The 21,590-nt window shown below is 37.5% G+C and overlaps 1 protein-coding gene across 3 annotated transcripts in view; it reads left to right on the top strand.

Annotated features, from left to right (window-relative positions):
- The window catches only part of LOC136877277 (protein FAN), a 320,909-nt gene that overhangs the window by 73,602 nt on the left and 225,717 nt on the right, over positions 1-21,590 (top strand). For all 3 annotated transcript variants that reach the window (XM_067151194.2, XM_067151193.2, XM_067151192.2), the window contains one exon: positions 11,068-11,270. In XM_067151194.2, coding sequence (XP_067007295.2) covers positions 11,068-11,270 — 203 coding nt within the window. The remainder of the gene's footprint in view (positions 1-11,067; positions 11,271-21,590) is intronic.

Below are 21,590 nucleotides of genomic sequence, written 5' to 3'. Positions count from 1 at the left end.
AGATGCAGTGTCTGAAGATTTTATACTGATGAGAATACAGTAAAAAAAACTCTTTTACACTTTTCAAGAAAAGACGACAAAGTGGCTTAATATGAGGAAAAATGTAAATCGAGGGAAATGGGTTTTACTCACCTACGAGTACCTGACTGAAATGACCTGAAATCAAATTATATTTGTTGAAGGCAAACTGTTGAGCAGAGCACTAGTTCTTTCAAAAACATAAAATGTATTAAGGATAATTTCCTGTTTTATCAAGCACTGTACAAATAAGAAAGAAGCCTTTGAGTCCTGAAACCTTCAAATTTATTCACTCAGAAATAACAGAAATTTTGACTTGACTGACTGAATTCCTTTCACTCCAGTGTGGAGCATAGGGCTCGTGTTAGAGCTCTCCATCTGACCCTGTTCGTTGCCATCTTCTTGATGTTATTCAAGGAGCACCCAATGGCTGTCACCTCTGTTTCGATGATCCTGCGCCATGTCATCCTCGGTCTGCCTCTCCGCCTTGCTCCTTGAGGGTTCCATTCCAGCCTACCTCAGCTTTCCATTGTTGGGTGTGCTGCCAACATTTTTCATTGGACATAACTCCTGGCCAGGCTACTCATAGTTTTCAAGCATTTATTGATGAAGGTTTTTGGACCCTTTTTGTAATCTCTACTCTTACCTTTCATGCTCAAACCCATAAAATAGAACTGATTTCACGTTTGAGTCACAGGTCCTAAGCTTTGTCTTCAATGACATTTCACAAGATCTCCACACTGATTGCAGCTGAGCAAAGGCTCCTTTTGCCTTTTTGATCCTATTTACAACATCCTCTGTCGCCCCTCTATTCTTGGTAGCAATACTTCCCAGGTAACAAAAGCTTTCCACCTGTTCAATCTCTTCTTCTTTCACACGGCAAATACATCTTGTTTTTGCTGTTCAATCCAAGCTCTTTAATCTTGGTTTCCAATTCCTTAAGCTTCTCACTCATATCCTTAAAAGTGTGGATGAGAAGGCAGATGTCCGCAAAATCCAAATCCTCCAGGCGATCAGTTAAGAGTCCATTGTGTACCTCTCCTTTTATGTTGTCACCTTTCTCACGACCCCGTCTAACGTCAGCAAAATCAACAGTGGTGAGAGCAGACATCCCTGCCTTACTCCAGAATCTATATTAAATGGTTCTAAGAGGTTGACATCATGTTTCACTTGGTAAGTGTATTCTCTGTACATCATCTTCAAATTACTAATGATCTTTGAAGATATTCCTTAGCTCTGCATTGTTTTCCTGATGGCTTCTCGCTGCACTCTGTCAAAGGCTCTTTCAAAGTCAACAAAAGCCAGATATAGTGGAGACCATTATTCCATGGATTGCTCAATAATAATCCTCAAGGTGTTGATTTGATCCGTGCATGATCTGCTTTCTCTGAAACCAGCCTTCCTGAACTTACTACCATATTTACTCGCATATTAGACCCCTTTTTTCTCCCACTTTTACAGCCAAAAATGTAAAGGGGGGGGTCCAATATGCAATAACCTCAATTGTGTGCAATGAACACATGACTTCTAGGCTATAAAGAGCTATAAATTGTACATGTAAACATTCTACACTATTCTTTAACAAACCTATGAATGCATTTGAGTTACACTGGCTATTTTCGTTGGAAGGCAGTATTTCTAAATGTAAAAAGTCATTAAATGTTGAACACGACTTTTAGGCTTACATATAAAGTACAGTAGAAGTCCACTATAGCGAGTACGGCATATAACGAGAACCCCGTTATAACGATAAGTTGTATCCGTCCCTTCAAAACTCCTATATTAAACTGTGTATTATCCTTCGGTTACAGCGAGAGCCCTATCACTGACGCTTTGGTTATTACGAACGATTATGCGTGCACGATTTTTTCTGTTGCCGATATTTATGCACCCAGTCATTATACTGCATGCGATCGATCATCTTCGGTATCGTTTTCTCGCTATGCCCACTAGCGAGCTCTCTCGTCGACGTTCGAAGGCAATTTACAATTAAGTATTTATTGAACATTGAATATTGAATTTTCACGACCACATTGTAATCGAAAGCAACTTTCAACCTATTAGGTCGTGTTACGTACATTTAGTACGTGATGAAGAGATGTTAAGTACAGAACAAAAATGGCCAACCAGACACCAGTGGGATCCGAACCCACAACCTCCCGATTTCGCGTCGGTTGCTCTACCAATTGAGCTATGGTGGCCTAGGCTATCTTTGTTCTGTTGGAAAGGATCTAAGCTACAGGTCTGGTACTACTACCATCACACTGTAGAGTGCGTTCAAGTTGCCCGTTGAGGGCCAAGTCAATGAATATTGAATTTTCACGACCACATTGTAATCGAAAGCGACTTTCAACCTATTAGGTCGTGTTACGTACATTTAGTACGTGATGAAGAGATGTTAAGTACAGAACAAAAATGGCCAACCAGACACCAGTGGTACATGTTTCGTATATTATCAACATCTTCAGCCACATAACACTGTTTAGATGAAAAATATATAAATTGACAAAGTAATGCTTAAGAGGAAGTGTCCTTAAAATTAACATAAGATTTACAATATCGGAGTCGATTATTAATACCCGTCGACTGCTCTGCCGCAAAGAAAATGAAAGAGGAGAACGTGTTTTCGTAATAAATGCGTAAATAACGTGTCCGATAACAGTTGTTAACTCGTTAAAGATAAAGGCTGAATAAACGATGCTTAATTGTAATGCTAAATACCGCAATTAAGTAAGAATGGGATAGGCCTACACCTCAAGCCTCAAGATATGGCAGAGTGCGTCACTGATTACGAGGTCAGTTTATATTTTCTCGCGTCCGTTAAATTACGGAAAGGCTATTATCATGTAAACTTATGGCGAGAAGGTTATAATTTCTCTACTGGCGCTTGAAGTATGTTTTCATCATACATGTAGTACAGTTAAGTTAGGATAGGTGACGCTATTTCAATAACAAAATGAAACATTTGCCACCTAATAGTGTTGGTAAGGTACCTTCAGATTGGACAAAAGCAGTAATTGCACCTATCTATAAGCAAGGGAACAGGAAGGATTGCAACAACTATCGAGGTATCTCATTGATTAGTATACCAGACAAAGTATTCACTGGCATCTTGGAAGGGAGGGTGCGATCAGTCGTTGAGAGGAAGTTGGATGAAAACCAGTGTGGTTTCAGACCACAGAGAGGCTGTCAGGATCAGATTTTCAGTATGCACCAGGTAATTGAAAAATGCTACGAGAGGAATAGGAAGTTGTGTTTATGTTTCATAGATCTAGAGAAAGCATATGACAGGGTACCGAGGGAAAAGATGTTCGCCATACTGGGGGACTATGGAATTAAAGGTAGATTATTAAAATCAATCAAAGGCATTTATGTTGACAATTGGGCTTCAGTGAGAATTGATGGTAGAATGAGTTCTTGGTTCAGGGTACTTACAGGAGTTAGACAAGGCTGTAATCTTTCACCTTTGCTGTTCGTAGTTTACATGGATCATCTGCTGAAAGGTATAAAATGGCAGGGAGGGATTCAGTTAGGTGGAAATGTAGTAAGCAGTTTGGCCTATGCTGACGACTTGGTCTTAATGGCAGACTGTGCCGAAAGCCTGCAATCTAATATCTTGGAACTTGAAAATAGGTGCAATGAGTATGGTATGAAAATTAGCCTCTCAAAGACTAAATTGATGTCAGTAGGTAAGAAATTCAACAGAATTGAATGTCAGATTGGTGATACAAAGCTAGAACAGGTCGATAATTTCAAGTATTTAGGTTGTGTGTTCTCCCAGGATGGTAATATAGTAAGTGAGATTGAATCAAGGTGTAGTAAAGCTAATGCAGTGAGCTCGCAGTTGCGATCAGCAGTATTCTGTAAGAAGGAAGTCAGCTCCCAGACGAAACTATCTTTACATCGGTCTGTTTTCAGACCAACTTTGCTTTACGGGAGCGAAAGCTGGGTGGACTCAGGATATCTTATTCATTAGAAGTAACAGACATGAAAGTAGCAAGAATGATTGTTGGTACAAACAGGTGGGAACAATGGCAGGAGGGTACTCGGAATGAGGAGATAAAGGCTAATTTAGGAATGAACTTGATGGATGAAGCTGTACGCATAAACCGGCTTCGGTGGTGTGGTCATGTGAGGCGAATGGAGGAGGATAGGTTACCTAGGAGAATAATGGACTCTGTTATGGAGGGTAAGAGAGGTAGAGGGAGACCAAGACGATGATGGCTAGACTCGGTTTCTAACGATTTAAAGGTAAGAGGTATAGAACTAAATGAGGCCACAACACTAGTTGCAAATCGAGGATTGTGGCGACGTTTAGTAAATTCTCAGAGGCTTGCAGACTGAACGCTGAAAGGCATAACAGTCTATAATGATTATGTATGTATGTATGCCACCTAATGCGATCGATCATCTTCGATGCGGTATAGTTTTCGCGCGATGTGCATTTCCGAGCTCTCTTGTCAACATTCAAAGGCGTTGTTGGAGTCGATTAGTAATACCCGTGGACTGTTCTCTAAAGAAAATTAGAAATGAAAGAGGATAACACGTTTTCGTAATAAATGTGTAAATAACATGACTGATAGCAGTTGTTAACTAGTTAAAAATATAGGCTGAAGTAAACGATCTCTTAATTTTAATGTTATACCCTATACTGATAGTAAATAAGAATGTGATACACCTCAAGGTATGGCAGGGTACATCATTGATTTCAGATTATAGTTTATATTTTCTCGCGTGTAGTTAAATTTCGGAAAGCTATTCTCATATAAATTTTTAGCGAGGAGGTTATAATTTCTCTACATGCGTTTTTATGATACGTACGGTTAGGTTAGGTGACGCCGTTTGAAGAAGAAAACTGGAGTGAAACCATATTTCTCCGAAACCAAAACGACGTCTCGGGAAATAGTGAAGGGAGAATGCCATTCTATTATCCTCTACAAAAACGTTTCTCAAATCTGCGGAATGGCAACAAAACATGCGAGCCTTCGAATTCTTAGAAAGGTGGCTGCTCAGTAGCAGAGTTATAACGCGTCTACTGTACCTGACGCTTAGTAAAATTAAGTTGTAGGCCTACTGCACCAAAAAAAAAAAAAAAAAATGCATTCAGTGGGCCGCAACTAGGACGCTTTAACCCCTTGAAGGTCACGGAGCAATATATTGCGTGTAGTGGTAAGTGCCGCTGTGGTTACGGTGCAATATATTGCGCGTCAAAATTCGAAGTTATATATCTTCGTAACTGTATGTCTTTGTTTAATGTTAAGAACTTCATAACTGGTCCGTATTGAAAAAAGATTTACAATTAAGAGATGAAAGTATATGATTTTCCACCTGTTCAATACAAATTCAAATGTGATATACACTGAAATGTCACATTTTATTCATAAATATTAGGGACCGGTTTTGGCATATTTATGCCATCATCAGCCTAAAGTTAGATACACAAGTAAATTACATACATGTCAATACACAAATAAACTTTCTACCATATTGGCAATTCATAATAGCGTTGATATATACAAAATTTTGAATGTATAAAAACTCTCAAGTATACCTCTTGTAAAATTTACGATAAAGGTAAAATTATGTATTTACAGTTCTGTGATATCTATTACCTAGTGATGTTTTGTCTTACAATTGTGTGTAAAATAACAAAAGACGTCTTTTAAAAAACTTCTGTCTGAACAGCTTATACATCTAATAACATTTGGGGTATTGACATTCCTATAGTATTAAAATTTTAGACGTTCTATCACGTAAAAACACTCATGTAAATAAAATTAGTAACAGTGTCCAGTATTGTTATATTGTAAAAGAGAACAGCTGTTCGTTATTTAATGTTTGTTAAAAATAGTTCCTCATTAGAATATAGGCAATAAGCCAAGTTAAAATTGGTCGGCTTTAAGAATCAAATAAATCTTGCTTGAAATACAGCGGTAGCTTAGTTGTTAGGTTGCCAGATGGTTTTAAGTTTCTAAATCTCAGAAGTAAAAAGAACATGTGAGTGGCTGAGGCCGTAGTTTGACGAGTATGAGTTCACAAAACAGTATGTCATCAGGTGGTCAAATGCAAAAAAGAAGAAGAAGAAAAAATAGATTGAAAACTGTATCAATATGACGTAAAAAGAACGCGAAAGGAAATAAACAATTTTTGGAATAGAAACTCACCTCATGCACCACATACCAGCAGAAGGTTAAAGAGGAACTAATGCGGGATACTAGCGAGCGATGCGTCAGGCAGCAAGCCGCAAGTACTAGCAGGGAATCGGGGCGTGTCATGTAGGAAATCCACGCCCTCCCGACCCCTACTCGCCTCTGCTTGCAACCACTCCCCCTCCACCTACATTGTCATTGTAGACGGAACATAAGAGAAACTAAAAGAGAGAGAGCGCGAAACGTCTGTAAGTGTATGACCGTGTACGTGTGTAAGTTGTAAGCTCGGCTATCATCTGTGTGTGTGTGTAAATCTGTAATTGCAGTGCGTAGTTAATAAATCTTAGAAATAGGACGCTACCAGGTGCTGTACTCATTTATTTGCTTATTTACCCCGCCAATACGTTACAATATTATACTCCCCATGAAAGTACAATGACAGTCAAGTCTTTCATAACTGCATATTGAAATATTACAGTAATTTTGGGTTATTAGGACATGAGCATGTGCAGCATTTTGCCCAGCGTATGCCATTTGGACTCATCAGTTGAACTGGCAAAGCCATTTCTAAATTTGTTAAGGAAGCCTTACTTTCCAGTGTCGACTCACTTAAATGTAACTTATAAGATTTTCAGTCTGTCAAACACACAAATTCAGTATAAATATTACACTATGGACCGAATTCATAGATAGCACTTATACATAATTGCCAGGTTTCATTTCATATTACCTACTTAAGTGACTCACTTATGTTGCAGCAAGATGGAGGATAATTATTTTGCCGAATATGTTGCATTTCATTCACAGAATGCTTTCTGTGCACACAGTAGAGGTGGAAAATCCTGTTGAAATGTAATATGACCAACAATTTAAAGAAGGTTTTGTTTTAGTAAAGTGAGAGTTATGAATATTCTTGTTCCTTTGATTGAGAGAGTGAACATAACCTCTAGAAGACTCACTATCTCACCAGTAATGAAGATATTGTTTTGAGATTTTATTCCACCTCTTAATTTCAGGTTATTATTATTATTATTATTATTATTATTATTATTATTATTATTATTATTATTATTATTACCAGCATCATTACCAGTATTTTGTTTAATTAATTGGAAAGGTGTTACAAGTTGATAAGTTATCAAGACTGTAGGCCTATGGAATAGTAAAGTAAAACAAATGAACGTGTTGCACTACCACCAATTATTTTAAGGTCGATTTGTGCTAATTATATCAGGTTAGTCAACCAAAAATTCACGCTCAAGATCTTGTTACTCGTAATTTTTCAAACCTTATTGGCATCGTTGTTCAACCATCGTCCTTTGTACACTTGTTTCATGTGCTGTTTTCATATTTACGTTTTGCACATCTGATCGGGAAGTTACGGGGAACGCGCCAATTATACGCTGCCTGGCTGCTGGCGCAGCCCGGTTGGTTCATGTCCGCTGCTTCGCTCCTCCCTATCTCTCCGCCACACCCCGATACTCCCGCGGCACTTCTAATTTTACGACTATCTATTTGTTCAATTTTGGCATTTAAACTTGCGTTGGGCACATGCAGTTTTCACCTTAGCATTCTACTGCCTCCCACGAATATTCCTACCAAATTTCAACCGAATCCGAGTGTAACACATGTATTTGTTCCCTCGTAATAAGATTCATTAAACTGATAAATAGTATAACCTAATAGCCTACCTACAGTACTTACTAGCTACTTCAGAATTATGTTTTGACTACCTTTTTAACACTGCAAACAAATCCATCTATTATTTAAACCTCCCTGTACGAAGAGGACAGTGAATGCAAATGGGTATTATTTTCAAATGAGCTGAGCTCGGGAGTCCATTATAGCATACAATTCTTTCAGTATACCATGGCTCACTGTATGTCTCGCTGCAGCGGAAGCTCGATTCTCCACCAGTGTCCAGTGAGCCGATAAGGAGCCGTGTGTATCTTGTGTCTCACTGAGCCGTGCTAATTCACGATTCTTTCGGGTGTGCTATGGCTCACTGTATGTCTTGCTGCAGCGGAAGCTCGGCTCTCCGCCAGTGTTCAGTGAGCCGATAAGGAGCCATGTGAATCTTGTGTCCCACTGAGCCACGGTCGTTCACGATTCTTTCGATGTGCCATGATTCACTGTTTCGCTGCAGCGGAAGCTCAGCTCCCCGTAAACGTCCAGTGAGTGTGCCACTCAGCACTGTCCGCTGGGAGTAAGCTGAATCGTGTGCTCGTCATTCCTGTGAATCGATTCACTCGGACACTTGAATGAATCGATACACTGCTTCGAATCATGCATTCAGTACGTAACACTAATGTTCCATCTGCAGTTCATGAAGAACTTAATTATATAACTTGTAGAGAACATCTGAAACACTCAGAACCAGAAAAGAGGCAGGCCTTTCACTTCACATGACAAAAGTGTGACTGAATTTCAAGCTACATATGCTTTATCCCCATCCCCCAAGAAAAACGTAGGATTTGCAAGGTCTGCAGAGTAGGAAAGTTGCTGTTGGGAAGTGAGAGATGGTTCACTTCTTAAAAACATGTGAGAAGCAACCAGAAATTCACCCAGGACTGTGCTTCGAACAGTATCATTCTCTCCAGAAATACTGATGAAAATATGTAAATAAAAATTTAATGATGAATCCTTATTGATGCTTTTTATGTCTTTATGTCCATTATTTTTGCATTTTCAACCTATATTTTTTTTTAAATTGAAATATGTTACTAAGTGCTTTGTAATACATCATTATACGAAAACTGACAAAAATACTTACTAGTTGAGTAGGTCTAGGAAAAGTATTTGAGGGGAAAGGATTAATAAGGAATGTATTAGTGACTGCAATAGGTGAAGGGAGCCTTTCAGAGCCAGTAAGGCAACTTCCTACCCGTTTTTCAGGCCGAAATGTCAGAGAATATTTTTGGAATGGTGCCTTTACACCTTACCAGCAGCCCTGTAACCATTACATCGTCGACATTGTACAATATTATAATAAACTAATAAATCAAGAGACATTGTACAAGTCGTAAAGTAGTTTGATGTTGGCTTATGAAGATCTCCTTTTCTCGATCAACTGTCATCGGCTAATCTTTATTATATTCAAAGCGTACAGTAGGATCAATAATAAATCCAATTCTATTTTTCGTATCGATCATTATGATGTTAATTCTTGGCTGAAGTTTTGACTGACTGCAGATACCTAGCTCTGAAAGACACGTTTCTCTGTCATTCTTGGGCTCTTGGACTGTATTAATGTAGTCATTCTTAGATCTTTCTTGGACTCTACAAGCATTAAACTGTTGGATAAGTGATTCCAAGTACTCCAGTTTCTTCCTAAACATATACATCAAGGCATCTGGTGAACTAATAGGAAACTGTAGTATGTTTTATCATTTTATCCAAATTAATGAGAGAAGCTTTGCAAACTTTCAATTTATTGTTCTTTTAAAAATGGTATACCAGTGTTGGCAAGATGAATTCATACATATTTATTTACTTAGTAACACTTCCTCAATTTGCCTAAAAAGACAAAGTATACTTAATACCAACTGATATTGTGTAACAGAGAAAAATACATAGAAGTCTATTGAGTGTTATTGATGATTTCAAAGCAAAAAGTCCAATATCAGTACTCAAGGATTTTGACAGGTGGAATGCCTTGCAAAACTCAACAAATTTTCTAGGTATCGTGCCCCTACTCCTGATTAGCAGGCTCATGACTTCCATCTTTTTTAGCTAGTATTCTTCTTTGTAAAAAGGAACTGTGAGCTTGTATATTTTCTTTTCACAATCAATATCTTCAGGCTGACTCGCGAAGGATTTGAAGTGGACCGTTGGATCGATTATATATCCTACATTGTTGTCTTTGTAAGCAATTATATCAATCCTTCGAGTGCTTCCATTCTCCACCAAGCCATGAATCTCTTAATGGACGGTGAATCCGGTTCTTCTGAGGCCCTGGGTGATGGTAGTTCTTATTTGATGATGTTTAGCGATGCGCAGAGTTTCACTGTGCTGGCAGGTACCAAGGACGTGTGCAAGTGTTTCAATGTCGTTGAGGCATCGCCCGCAACGATTACTGTCCATGGACCTACCGGGCACAGCACGAACTGCTGCTACATTCCCCGTCATCTTCAGGGCGTCTCTCAATTTGCTGTGCGATAAACCTTTGTCGTGGCTGACCCATTTATTGGAAGCTGGATGTTCTTTAAAAAGGATAACTCCTTTACCTTTGTGAGGGAGATCGCACCACTTCTTAAATTCCAGGTCTCTTATTATCTCCCTGATCTTCTGAGAGTTTAGAAAACTAACTTTGGGATTCACCAGGTTGTCATCAGATAATAGATTGAATCTTGTTAGGCAAGTTTTACTTTCTTCTTCTAGGTTTCTTGTACTGAGTATGTAAGGGTTCCAATATATTTTCAGAATCCGCAGACCATTTATTTGCTGTAGGAATGCCTCCCATTGTGTACAGAATAGACCAAGTCTCTTAAATTTTCTCTGACAGTATATCATGCCATCTGGGAGATCGGCTGGTAACTGAAGGATTTCCTTCAAGTACGATTTTATGAATATGTCTGTGTCGAGGAATTTCACAGGGATTACATTAATAGGAACAATTTGAAAAGAGTACATGAGTGTTGGACAGATAAAAGGGTTGATAATGCAAATTTCTGCCTGCAATGATTGCCTGATACTTTGGAATAAGTTACAACTCCTCTGAACAGAAATGAGGGATAAAGTTTATCTGCCGCAAGTAAGAGAAAGATTATCAGTATTTCCAAAGTATCCCTTTTAAGCTGCTGTGCCTGAAAAATTTTTTTTTTTCTATATTTGCCTTTCTCTTACACAACAAAATGTTATTAGATAAAAAATTATTTTAATTATGATTTCTCTATTTTAGGGCTTGGAAGTTTATTGTGATAACAGCAGTCATGTAACTCATCTGTTCCTGTCTCTGAAGTCTCCAGCAGATCGAGATACACTCTACCACAGTCTGCTCAGTCAGTCAGCTCTACGCCTAGAAAATACGGAACAGGAGATGATGACACTCCAGTGGCAGAATGGAGTAATTTCTAATTATGATTATCTTCTTTACCTAAACAGGTAAATCCTGAGGCTGTCGAGAGTGCCCAATGCTCTTCTAAAATGTGTATATTTTCATTGCTTATATTCCCTCAGAGGAAATAGTTTCCTCTAGTATAAATTTCAATCCCTGTAGAAAATTGAAAGGTTGTAGGTACAGTTCAAGGCTAGTATAGAACAGGTTGTCTTGTACCCTGCACATGTACCACTGCCGCATTTGCTGATGTATTCATAAGACCTGGTGACAGCCTGAGGTCGCTGAAGACTCATGCAATAATATTGACAGTCGTTTCTTGTGGTGCCAGTAATCGCTCACACTCTTTCTAAAAAATATGTTAGTGGAAGCCTTCTGTTTAGGACCAGTGGGTTATTAAATATTTTTGGTCACACTTGTCAATGAATTGGAGGTTATGGCTCGACCGTGTGAAACTGCGAGATACTTTGGCCGCCATTTTGAATCCGACAAAACTTTGACCAACTCGAGTGATTGAGTTGAAACTTGAAGTGCCTGTGGTTTTTATTTATTTCGTATGGCGTGTAGAGGGTACAGAGAAACTATATATATAATATACACTTAAAATAGATAGAACAACAATTGGACAAAGGATCCATGGATGGTAATTAACTTATAATTTAATGTCCAGAGAATTTAGCCAATTCACTGCCTCATCGCTTGCCACATGAAGTTCGTGGTATCCTCCTTGGAAGCTCCGAAGTGGGCACATCATTACAACATGGTGGACTGTCTGAGCCACGTCACCACAGTCGCAATGAGGGCTGGAAATTTTTCCCCACTTGTGGAGCCAGAAGTTGCATCTTCCAAGACTGGTCCGCACCCTGTTCAGTGAAGTCCAGATTCTTCTTGGCAAGTTGAACCCAGCAAGTTTCCTACAAGTGTCAGATATCAACCCTAGCTGGTCAGGGTTTGAAGCAGCCCACTCTTCCCTCCAGGCATTATTCATGTTGTACTGTCATTCAACCAGCCTCTTTCCTAGTTGCCATAATGGATGTCGAGATTTTAATCTTCCATTCTTCTGATGGTTGCAGTCCTGATGAATCGGCAAGAGTGTATTTGCAGTACATTTTAACCATGCCTTCTTCAGAGCAGTTAGCCTTCGGAGGTGAAGAGGATGGATGTTAGTTAATACTAGCAGCCATTTAAGTGGTGTGGAGTTCAGTGTGCCAGACACTGTCCTCATGGTATCATTCAGCTGGACATCAACTTTTCCTGTGTGTGCGCTGTTGATCCATACAGGGCTGCAGGTGCCTGGGGTAATTGGTGAAGACTTAGTTGATGGGCAACACCACTCAACTGATTTTCAACCTTTGACTACTTTAGGTGGAAAGGAGGGAGATATAACAAGTCAATCCCTTTTACCTACGTACTGTATCCTGTACATTAATTCAGGGAGACCTATCTTCATTCCTGTCCTCCATTACAAGTCTATTTATCTCTCTCAAACTCGCTCTCTCTTCCCTGATCTTTCTCAGTCCCCACTCACAACTGCAATCCTTACACCTACCTCTGGCATCCACTCTTTTATCTGTTCAAAGAAATAATGTATTCTACGAATAGAAGTGTATATGTCAGAGGAAGGTGGAAAGGATAAAGGATACTACACAAAGATTTCATAACAATAAAGCAAGCAGAAACTAACTGATAAAATAACTACACTACAATTCTGTGGTACTAAGGCAAAAGCTGATAAGTAAAAAAAATAAAAAATAAAAATAAAATTTTAAAAAAATTTTAAAAAAAGTTCTAATTGAATTTTGCGACGAAGAGTATAATAGCAAAACCCTGCATGATTCTGGTGTCATTAGAATACGCTGTTTCCAAATTAAAATATTCCATAACGTTCAATACATAGATTTGAGGAAACCAAGTGATTTGTTCCCAGAATTTGCTGAATATAAGAATAAAACTTGTTCCTTCTTTTTATTACTTTCACAAATGTATAACACTTCAATTTAGAGGTCATTGAAATACAATATGAATTTCATCAACCTTACCATCTTTTAAAAGCACCTCCTGAATAATCAAGTTCTTTGACATATCATGTTCTGCCTTAGTCCCACAGAATTATTCTACTTAGATGTATCCTAATCATAAAATACCAGGAATAAGATGCTAACTACAGAAATGAGTAGCTACACCACTGTAAATGCCTATTGGTATAAACAGATTATTATTATACTTGCAAACGGAAAAAGAAGCAAGATTCTATCTAATAAGAATAGTTACGCTACCATTCTATACTGGAGTTAAGCCTATCTTAAATACAACAATAGAATTCTAGTAATAGCTAAATATCTAGAGAGATTTTCTCCTACTGCATAAATTGATTAATTGTCCATTGTTGGATGTGCTAGCGAGTGGTTGGCTGTTACAAGAGCTCTGTGTTATCTGAGTGATAAAGTAGTTAATAGTTGTGTGTGATACATTTAGTTCTACAAATATTGGTGTTTAGTGTTTGTTTGTAGTAATTGAGATTAGTGGTATTTATTTACAATTTTTACACTGGATAGTTCCGTAGGCGTTCGCTAGATTACAAGCTGTAATTTAGGACTGTGTGAAAGAAGAAATATCTTTTTTTATATTTATTCATCTCACATTGACCATCGAGCAGATCGTAAGCATCCTGGAGGAATCACAGGACATCCTAGATGCTAATATATACATCATACCTGCCAACTTTCCCGATTTAGGCGGAAGACTCCCGATTTTCGCGAGTTTTACCTGCCTCCCGATTATTCTATTATTTCTCCGGATTTTAGCTTATTTTTTGTGAACTTCAAACATTTGTTTTCACATCCCGCCATTTCAGCTTTTTTACGCCAGTGGCCGGAAGTCCTTCACTCATTGGCTGCTTTCAGATGAAATATCGACGTTTATTAATGCGAGAAATGTGCGCGTATATGCGATGTTTATTGAAACCTGTATATCGCGACGCGTATATCGATTGTCAATCTCTCGTTCTCGTGTACTCTGTTCATGTTCATTTGCATCAGTCTAGTCGATTCCATTCTCTTTGGTCAATTCCAGAGACTAGTCGCTAGATATTGAGTCTTACCAAATACAGTACTGTATTTGGTCTTACTTAGTAATTTCAATGATAACGACTACTGACTTTTCTAGAGATTTAAGGAGCCATTTGGAGACAATTTGGACTAATTTTAATTTCTCAATATAAATAAAATAAGAGTTTTGTCTGTACATTGCTCAGAATTTTTAAAAAAAGATACTTCCGTACCGGTCGTGACCACAGTATCAAGGGGAAATGCACGTTTTAATTTTCTGCAATTTCTGTCTGTCTGTATGTATGTACGTACGTACGCACGCTCATCACAAGAAAACGGCTGAAGAGAATTTAATGAAACTCGGTATATAACGTTGCGGAATAAGTTGCTACAATCTAGGCCATAAATAATTTTATTCACGCTGAGTGAAATGGTAGTTTAGGGGAAGGCCTAAAATTTATTTCTCAAATATGTATGTTGTTATTGGCCATATCGATAAATACTGCATAATTAAAGTTATATATTATTAAATTTCCTATCAATTATGTCTTATACATTTTTTACCGTACTGGCTATGGAGAGATATTCATGAATTTGGATTTTTTTTTTTTTCTAAGTCCATATCAGCGCCTAGGTACGAGAAAAGGTGTGAACAGAATTTTATGTAAAGTTGGGGAATATGGAACTACAGTCTACACTATAAATAATTTTATTCACTCTGTTCGAAATGGTAGTTTAGGAGAAGGTGCCAAAAATTTAATTTTTAATTACCTGCCTTACTGGTCATATTGAAAAGTACTACATAACAAAATTTATTGAGAATACAATTACCGATTATTTATGTCTTATTCAGTTTTGCAAGAGACAGTTGTTATGATTGATCCGTATTGAAACTGACTTAAGCAAATTATCACAAAAATAATTTATTCTATTATCACCACCTATTCAGTAGAAGCCGCGTGCTTCGTGGATGAAATCTCCATAATACTGTATACACTTCTCAGGGACATGTTCACCCCTTGTTAAGGGCATCAGCCTGTAGGTAACCTTAAGGTCAAATGTCTGAAACATTATCTATTCATACATGGATTACAATGAAAAATATGTTGCACATTAATGAGAAAAAAGTCATGAAGGAACGATCGCTTGAATAATAACACAACAGGGAGTTATAAAAGAAAGGACGGCTCACTTTACATTAGATGCTCTGATATCACAGATTCGGAAGAAAACTAAATGTGAAGGCCTCCAATATATAAAGCTCATAACATTGATCAACAAGAACATTACATTGACCATAGTTTGTTGTGATGTGCTTTGTTAATTCTGCTGCCATTTATCTCTGATAGATGGGATTACTGCTGTGTATCGAGTATAACAGCCTGCCTGAATATTGGCGGGAAGTAGCTGGGGAGTGGGGAGTTAGATCTCTCTCTTCTGTAGTATGCCATTCCTCTGGTTCATAAATTTTCTGATACTGCTGGTACATAATACACTGGATCATCATAGTATTCCAGCTATTCGATCCCTACTCTGAGGCAGTGATTAGAATGAGCAGTGTGCACACTTAAATGGAATAATTACACAGGAGTGTTCGTGACTGTCTGCAGTCTGGTCATTCAAGCTCTGAAACTTTGAACTGTTAAATCGACAACATAGTACTTTTTGCTAAAAGTGAGAAAATGTGCTGTTTTCATTTGATCGAAAATATCATATGACAGCATTGCTTTTAATCGCGACATTCATACTGGTGGCATTGTAATGATCTATGTTGAATTCAGTTGGGAAAACTATAAGGGCAGTCTTTCTGAGAATTCCGTGGCAAAGCAAAGGGTACATCAGCTAGTTATTTGATACAAACAGCATTGCGCTTCGCTTAATCGCACGGGTGCTTGATGCAATATATATGCATTTGCTAAGTGATGGCATGTAAGTGCATGAGTTCATACTATTTTCGGTAGGCTTATCAGAGACCGATCATCTCACTCGCATACTTTCTGTGAGGGAATAGAGATGTGTAATTTTTAGCCTTGTAGCCTTGTCGGGCTTTGAGACAATAAGTATTATCGTAGTACTGTATTGCACAAGACGTGTAGAATGAGCAGTTTTGACCAATTGTATCTCCTGATTTCTCCTGATTTTTCCTGATTTTCATATCAAAATCTCCTGATTTTTGGTTTTGTAAAGTTGGCAGATATGATACATAGAACCACCTGGAAAATGCTTTCCATAGTGGCGGGGGTGGCGATGATGATGAGTCATGTGGAGATATAAACAGACTCTCTGGTAATCAACTCCGGGCTGGTGCTAACTAGTGTGTACAAAAATAAATTAACTTTACCGTTTGACTCCAAAGGGCAAAGAGGAAAATTTAGACCTTTTCGGCTTCACACTGTACATTGTTTGAGCATATATCCGATCTTGTGCCGCTACGTGTCCTAACGCGGGAAGACCGAGTACGAAAGTATCTTCACGCATGTTGCCAGAAGTGCGTTTCGATGGGGTATTCCACTACCTCGAAACAAGAGAGAAGCAAGTGTGGTGCACTCAATGTGGTAAAGTTGCCAGGAAACAGTGCAAAAAAGTAACGTTGGCTGCCACGTCCTCTGCTTCGAGGCATTTCACTCACGCTAAACCAGACTGGATGACGAAAAGCAGATTGTAACCTCAAAACACAGAGACTAAATTGTTTTCAAGTTCTACTCATAGTTTTCCTTATATTTTTTTATTATAGAGTGATCATACTTGTTCAAAATTTGGTATTGACCAAGCTGGGTAGCTGCAGTCGCTTAAGTGCGGCCAGTATCTAGTTAATATGGGAAGGGTAGCTGATTCAGAAAGTGACGGAACCAACTAGAGGGAAGAATATTTTGGATGTGGTGTTGGTAAGACCAGATCATCTCTATAGAGAAACGGAAGTAATAGATGGTATTAGTGATCATGAAGCTGCTTTTTTTGTAGTTAAAAATAAATGTGAAAAAAGGAAGGTACTAAAATTAGCACTATTAGGCAGTATCATATGGCTGATAAAACGGGCATGAGGTAGTTGTTAAAAAGTATGTATGATCGCTGGAAAACGGTAAATAAAAATTTAAACAGACTCTGGGATGGGTTTAAAGCAATTGTTGAGGAATGTGAAAATAGGTTTGTACTTCTAAAGGTGGTAAGGAATGGTAAAGACCCACCTTATTATAATAGAGAAATAAAGAGACTAGGAAGGAGCTGCAGACTGGAAAGAAATAGAGTTAGAAATGGCTGTGGAAGTAAGGAGAAATTGAAGGAACTTACTAGAAAATTGAATCTAACAAAGAAGGCAGCTAAGGATAACATGATGGCAAGCATAACTGGCAGTCATGCAAATTTTAGTGAAAAACGAAGGGTATGTATAGGTATTTTAAGGCAGAAACGGGTTCCAAGAAGGACATTCCAAGAATAATTAATGAACAAGGGGAGTGTATATGTGAAGATTTTCAAAAGGCAGAAGTATTCAGTCAGCAGTATGTAAAGATTGTTGGTTACAGGGATAATGTCCAGATAGAGGAGAAGACTAAGGCTAAAGAAGTGTTAAAATTGAAATATGATAACAGTGACATTTACAATAAGATACAAAAGTTGAAAACTAGAAAAGCGGCCGGAATTGATAAGATTTCTGGGGATATACTATGTCGTAGGACAGGTATCCTAATTATGATAAAACCTTCAATACTCGTATTTTGAAGGTTTACATTGAGCCGAAAGTATTACGTTATTATATTTATGTTTCGTGTCCATGGACGTATAACGTGCATATGCTTATCCTGGTTAACATAGCAACGGACGTACGGACACACAGACTTCCAATATGGCGTCAAGGAACAGCACCATTAGATCTCTGATGTGAAACATGTATAAATTCTATGTAGATGGTTTTGAGAGCGATCGTTTTGTATTCTCAGAGAGGCACTGAATGGTTTTTTTCTTCTTCTGACAGGATAAGTTTCGTAGTGATAATAAAGTTGTTTTAGAAATATGAAAAAGTGTTCTCGTGTGATATTTTTATTGCGTAAAATAGAAAATCGCATATAGAGAACGATAACTAAAGACAATGGGTTGGGATATAGTACCATATCTGAAGTACTTATTTGATTACTGTTTGGTCGGAGGAGCTATACCAGTTCAATGGAGAGTTGCTATAGTAGCCCCCGTGTATAAAGGAAAGGGTGATAGACATAAAGCTGAAAATTACAGGCCAGTCAGTTTGACATGCTTTGCATGTAAGCTTTGGGAAAGCATTCTTTCTGATTATATGAGACATGTTTGCAAAATTAACTGGCTTGACAGAAGGCAGTTTGTGTTTAGGAAAGGTTATTCCACTGAAGCTCAACTTGTAGGATTCCAGCAAGATATGGCAGATATTCTGGATTCAAGAGATCAAGTGGACTGTATTGCGATAGACCTATTTAAGGCATTTGATAGGGTAGATCATGGGAGACTACTGGCAAAAATGAGTGCAATTGGACTAGAAAAAAGAGTGACTGAATGGGTGGCTATATTTCTAGAAAATAGAACTCACAGAATTAGAGTAGGTGAAGCTTTATCTGACCCTGTAATAATTAAAGGGGGAATTCCTCAAGGCAGTATTATTGGACCATTATGTTTTCATATATATAAGATATATTAATGATATGTGTGAAGAAGTGGAATCAGAGATAAAGCTTTTTGCAGATGATGTTATTCTGTACAGAGTAATAAATAAATTACATGGTTGTGAGCAACTGCAAAATGACCTGGATAGTGTTGTGAGGTGGACAGTAGGCAATGGTATGATGATAAACGGTGTTAAAAGTCAGGTTGTGAGTTTCACAAATAGGAAAAGTACTTGCGTTTTTAATTACTGTGTTAATGGGGGGAAAGTTCTGTTTGGGGATCATTGTAAGTACCCAGGTGTTAATATAAGGAAAGATTTTCATTGGGGTGATCACATAAATATGATTGTTAGTACAGGGTACAGATCTCTACACATGGTTATCAGGGTATTTAGGGGTTGTAGTAAGGATGTAAAGGAGAGGGCATATAAGTCTCTGGTAAGACCCCAACTAGAGTATGGTTCCAGTGTATGGGATCCTCAAACAGATTATTTGATTCAAGAACTGGAAATAATCCAAAGAAAATCAGCTCAATTTGTTCTGGGTGATTTCCTTCAAAAGAGTAGCGTTACAAAAATGTTGCAAAGTTTGGGCTGGGAAGACTTGGGAAAAAGGAGATGAGCTGCTCGACTAAGTGGTATGTTACAAGTAACTATTCTCATTTTGGTTCCGTATTGAAGATGACGTAAATCACAAATATTATAATAATTATTTATAGATCAACCTGTTCAATGTAATACAATCCACTATTTCATATGGTTAAAATTTATACATAATACTTAAAATTCATAGGTACATGTTTCACCCTTTTTAATGGCCAACATCAGCTTATATCAATCTTAAAGTTATTGGACAAGGGATCTTTCTAATCTTGTAAACTATAGAATAAAATGTTGAACAATGACTTCATAAAATGTTATACAATAACATCTAAAATGTTTGTTAAAAATACTGTATATTAACAGTTTTGAAAACTGCATTGTATTGAATAACAACTTTTTTTCCTTTAATGGAAAGATTTACCAGCAAACCGGCTTAGCCATGGGTGACCCTTTATCCGGCATCTTAGCTGACATTTACATGGATTCAATAGAGCATACGAAAATCAAAGCACAAATAAAAGGTATATGTTTATGGCTAAGATTCGTGAATGACACTTTTGTGGTTATTGACTAAAATGTTACTAACAGCAACAAAGGTTTAGAGAGTTTAAGTAAAATTGACTCTAATGTAAAATTCACTAAGGATGACGAAGTTAAACAGTCCTTAAATTTTCTAGATATAACGATCACTTACATCAATAATACTTTTGATTTTCAAATCTATAGGAAACCCACACAATCTCCTATAACCATAAATAATTCCTCTTTACATCCCAGGCGTCATTCTATAGTTTAACCCTTTGGATGCCGACCCATAATAGGTCATCATATGCATAGAATGCCAAGCATGTTTCAATGGATTTTGCACCACTGTATAAAATATTTTATTTACATCTCATTTTAAAAGATATGGAGGTAAAATTCGGTAAGTGAGCTTGATATACTCCAAGGAATATAAACATATGACTTGCATTTCAAAAAAAAATTTCGTGGAATAATGTGCACAAAAATATTATTACTTTTTATTTAAAAAATGGAACAACATAATTTGAAATTAATTAGCACATTTTACACTAAACCCAAAGTGACTAAGTGAAGATATTTAATCTTAACTCATATCTGGGATCATATATACCAATTTATGTTGTTAATGTAGGTCTACTTTACAATTTATAAACTAACTTCCAAAAACATTGAACATGTGGAGAGAAAGACACGAACAGTGTAACCTGTCAACGATTGAATATTTTATGAATTTTGAGAGAGTAATAGTTATCATTTGAGAGAACTGTGTCTAGTAGCAGTATTTGTTACTACAGAACAGTTCAGAGGATCAGAACAACATACATCATCAACTAATAGTGTCAGAAATGAAAGTGTAAAGAACAGATTGAAATATTCTATGGGCGGAGCATCAGATTGAGGGAGGCCTACGTGTTTAGGCCCTGGGATTTGATAAAAATGGTGGGGATGGACAACATTACTTTCAGGGAATATGCATTCAGTCCAAAAATCATCTAATTCACTGTCACTGTCATTTTCATTAGCACTGTCACTATAACTCTTTGACACTGCACGAAATGTTGTAAGCCCATTAGCCAATGGCACGGCTCCATCATTCTCTGGTGCGCTACCTGAAGACCCCAAAAATATCATAATCATCACTTTCGATAAAATTAGAGTCGCTTACATCTTCAAAGTAACCCAAAAGTTCCTCAATTTCTTCTCCCGAATTAGGCCTACGTGACGACATGCCTTGTTGTGATAATTGTATTATTTATAACTTTACTACAACTTAAATAAATTGCTAGGTAATTATAACTGCAGTAGAAATAATAATAAACGTAATAGATTACGATAAATAACTCAAATGCGTCAATTAGAACGTAAAATTATTGAAAACAAGTCACAACAAGCGGACATAAACAAACAAGGAGGCTGCCATATTGGATCATAGATTTCAAGCGCTCACATATCATACACTCGCAATCGACGAGTAAATTAGCAAAAATGAAGCTATATCAGTGCCATCTAATGACATAAGAAGGAATTATAAACATTCTACCTTCTTTCTACTTGATTTGTGACGCAAT

Source organism: Anabrus simplex, chromosome 7, assembly GCF_040414725.1.
Source record: "Anabrus simplex isolate iqAnaSimp1 chromosome 7, ASM4041472v1, whole genome shotgun sequence".
In the NCBI taxonomy this organism is placed as follows: domain Eukaryota; kingdom Metazoa; phylum Arthropoda; class Insecta; order Orthoptera; family Tettigoniidae; genus Anabrus; species Anabrus simplex.
This window is presented reverse-complemented; position numbering and strand designations above follow the sequence as displayed.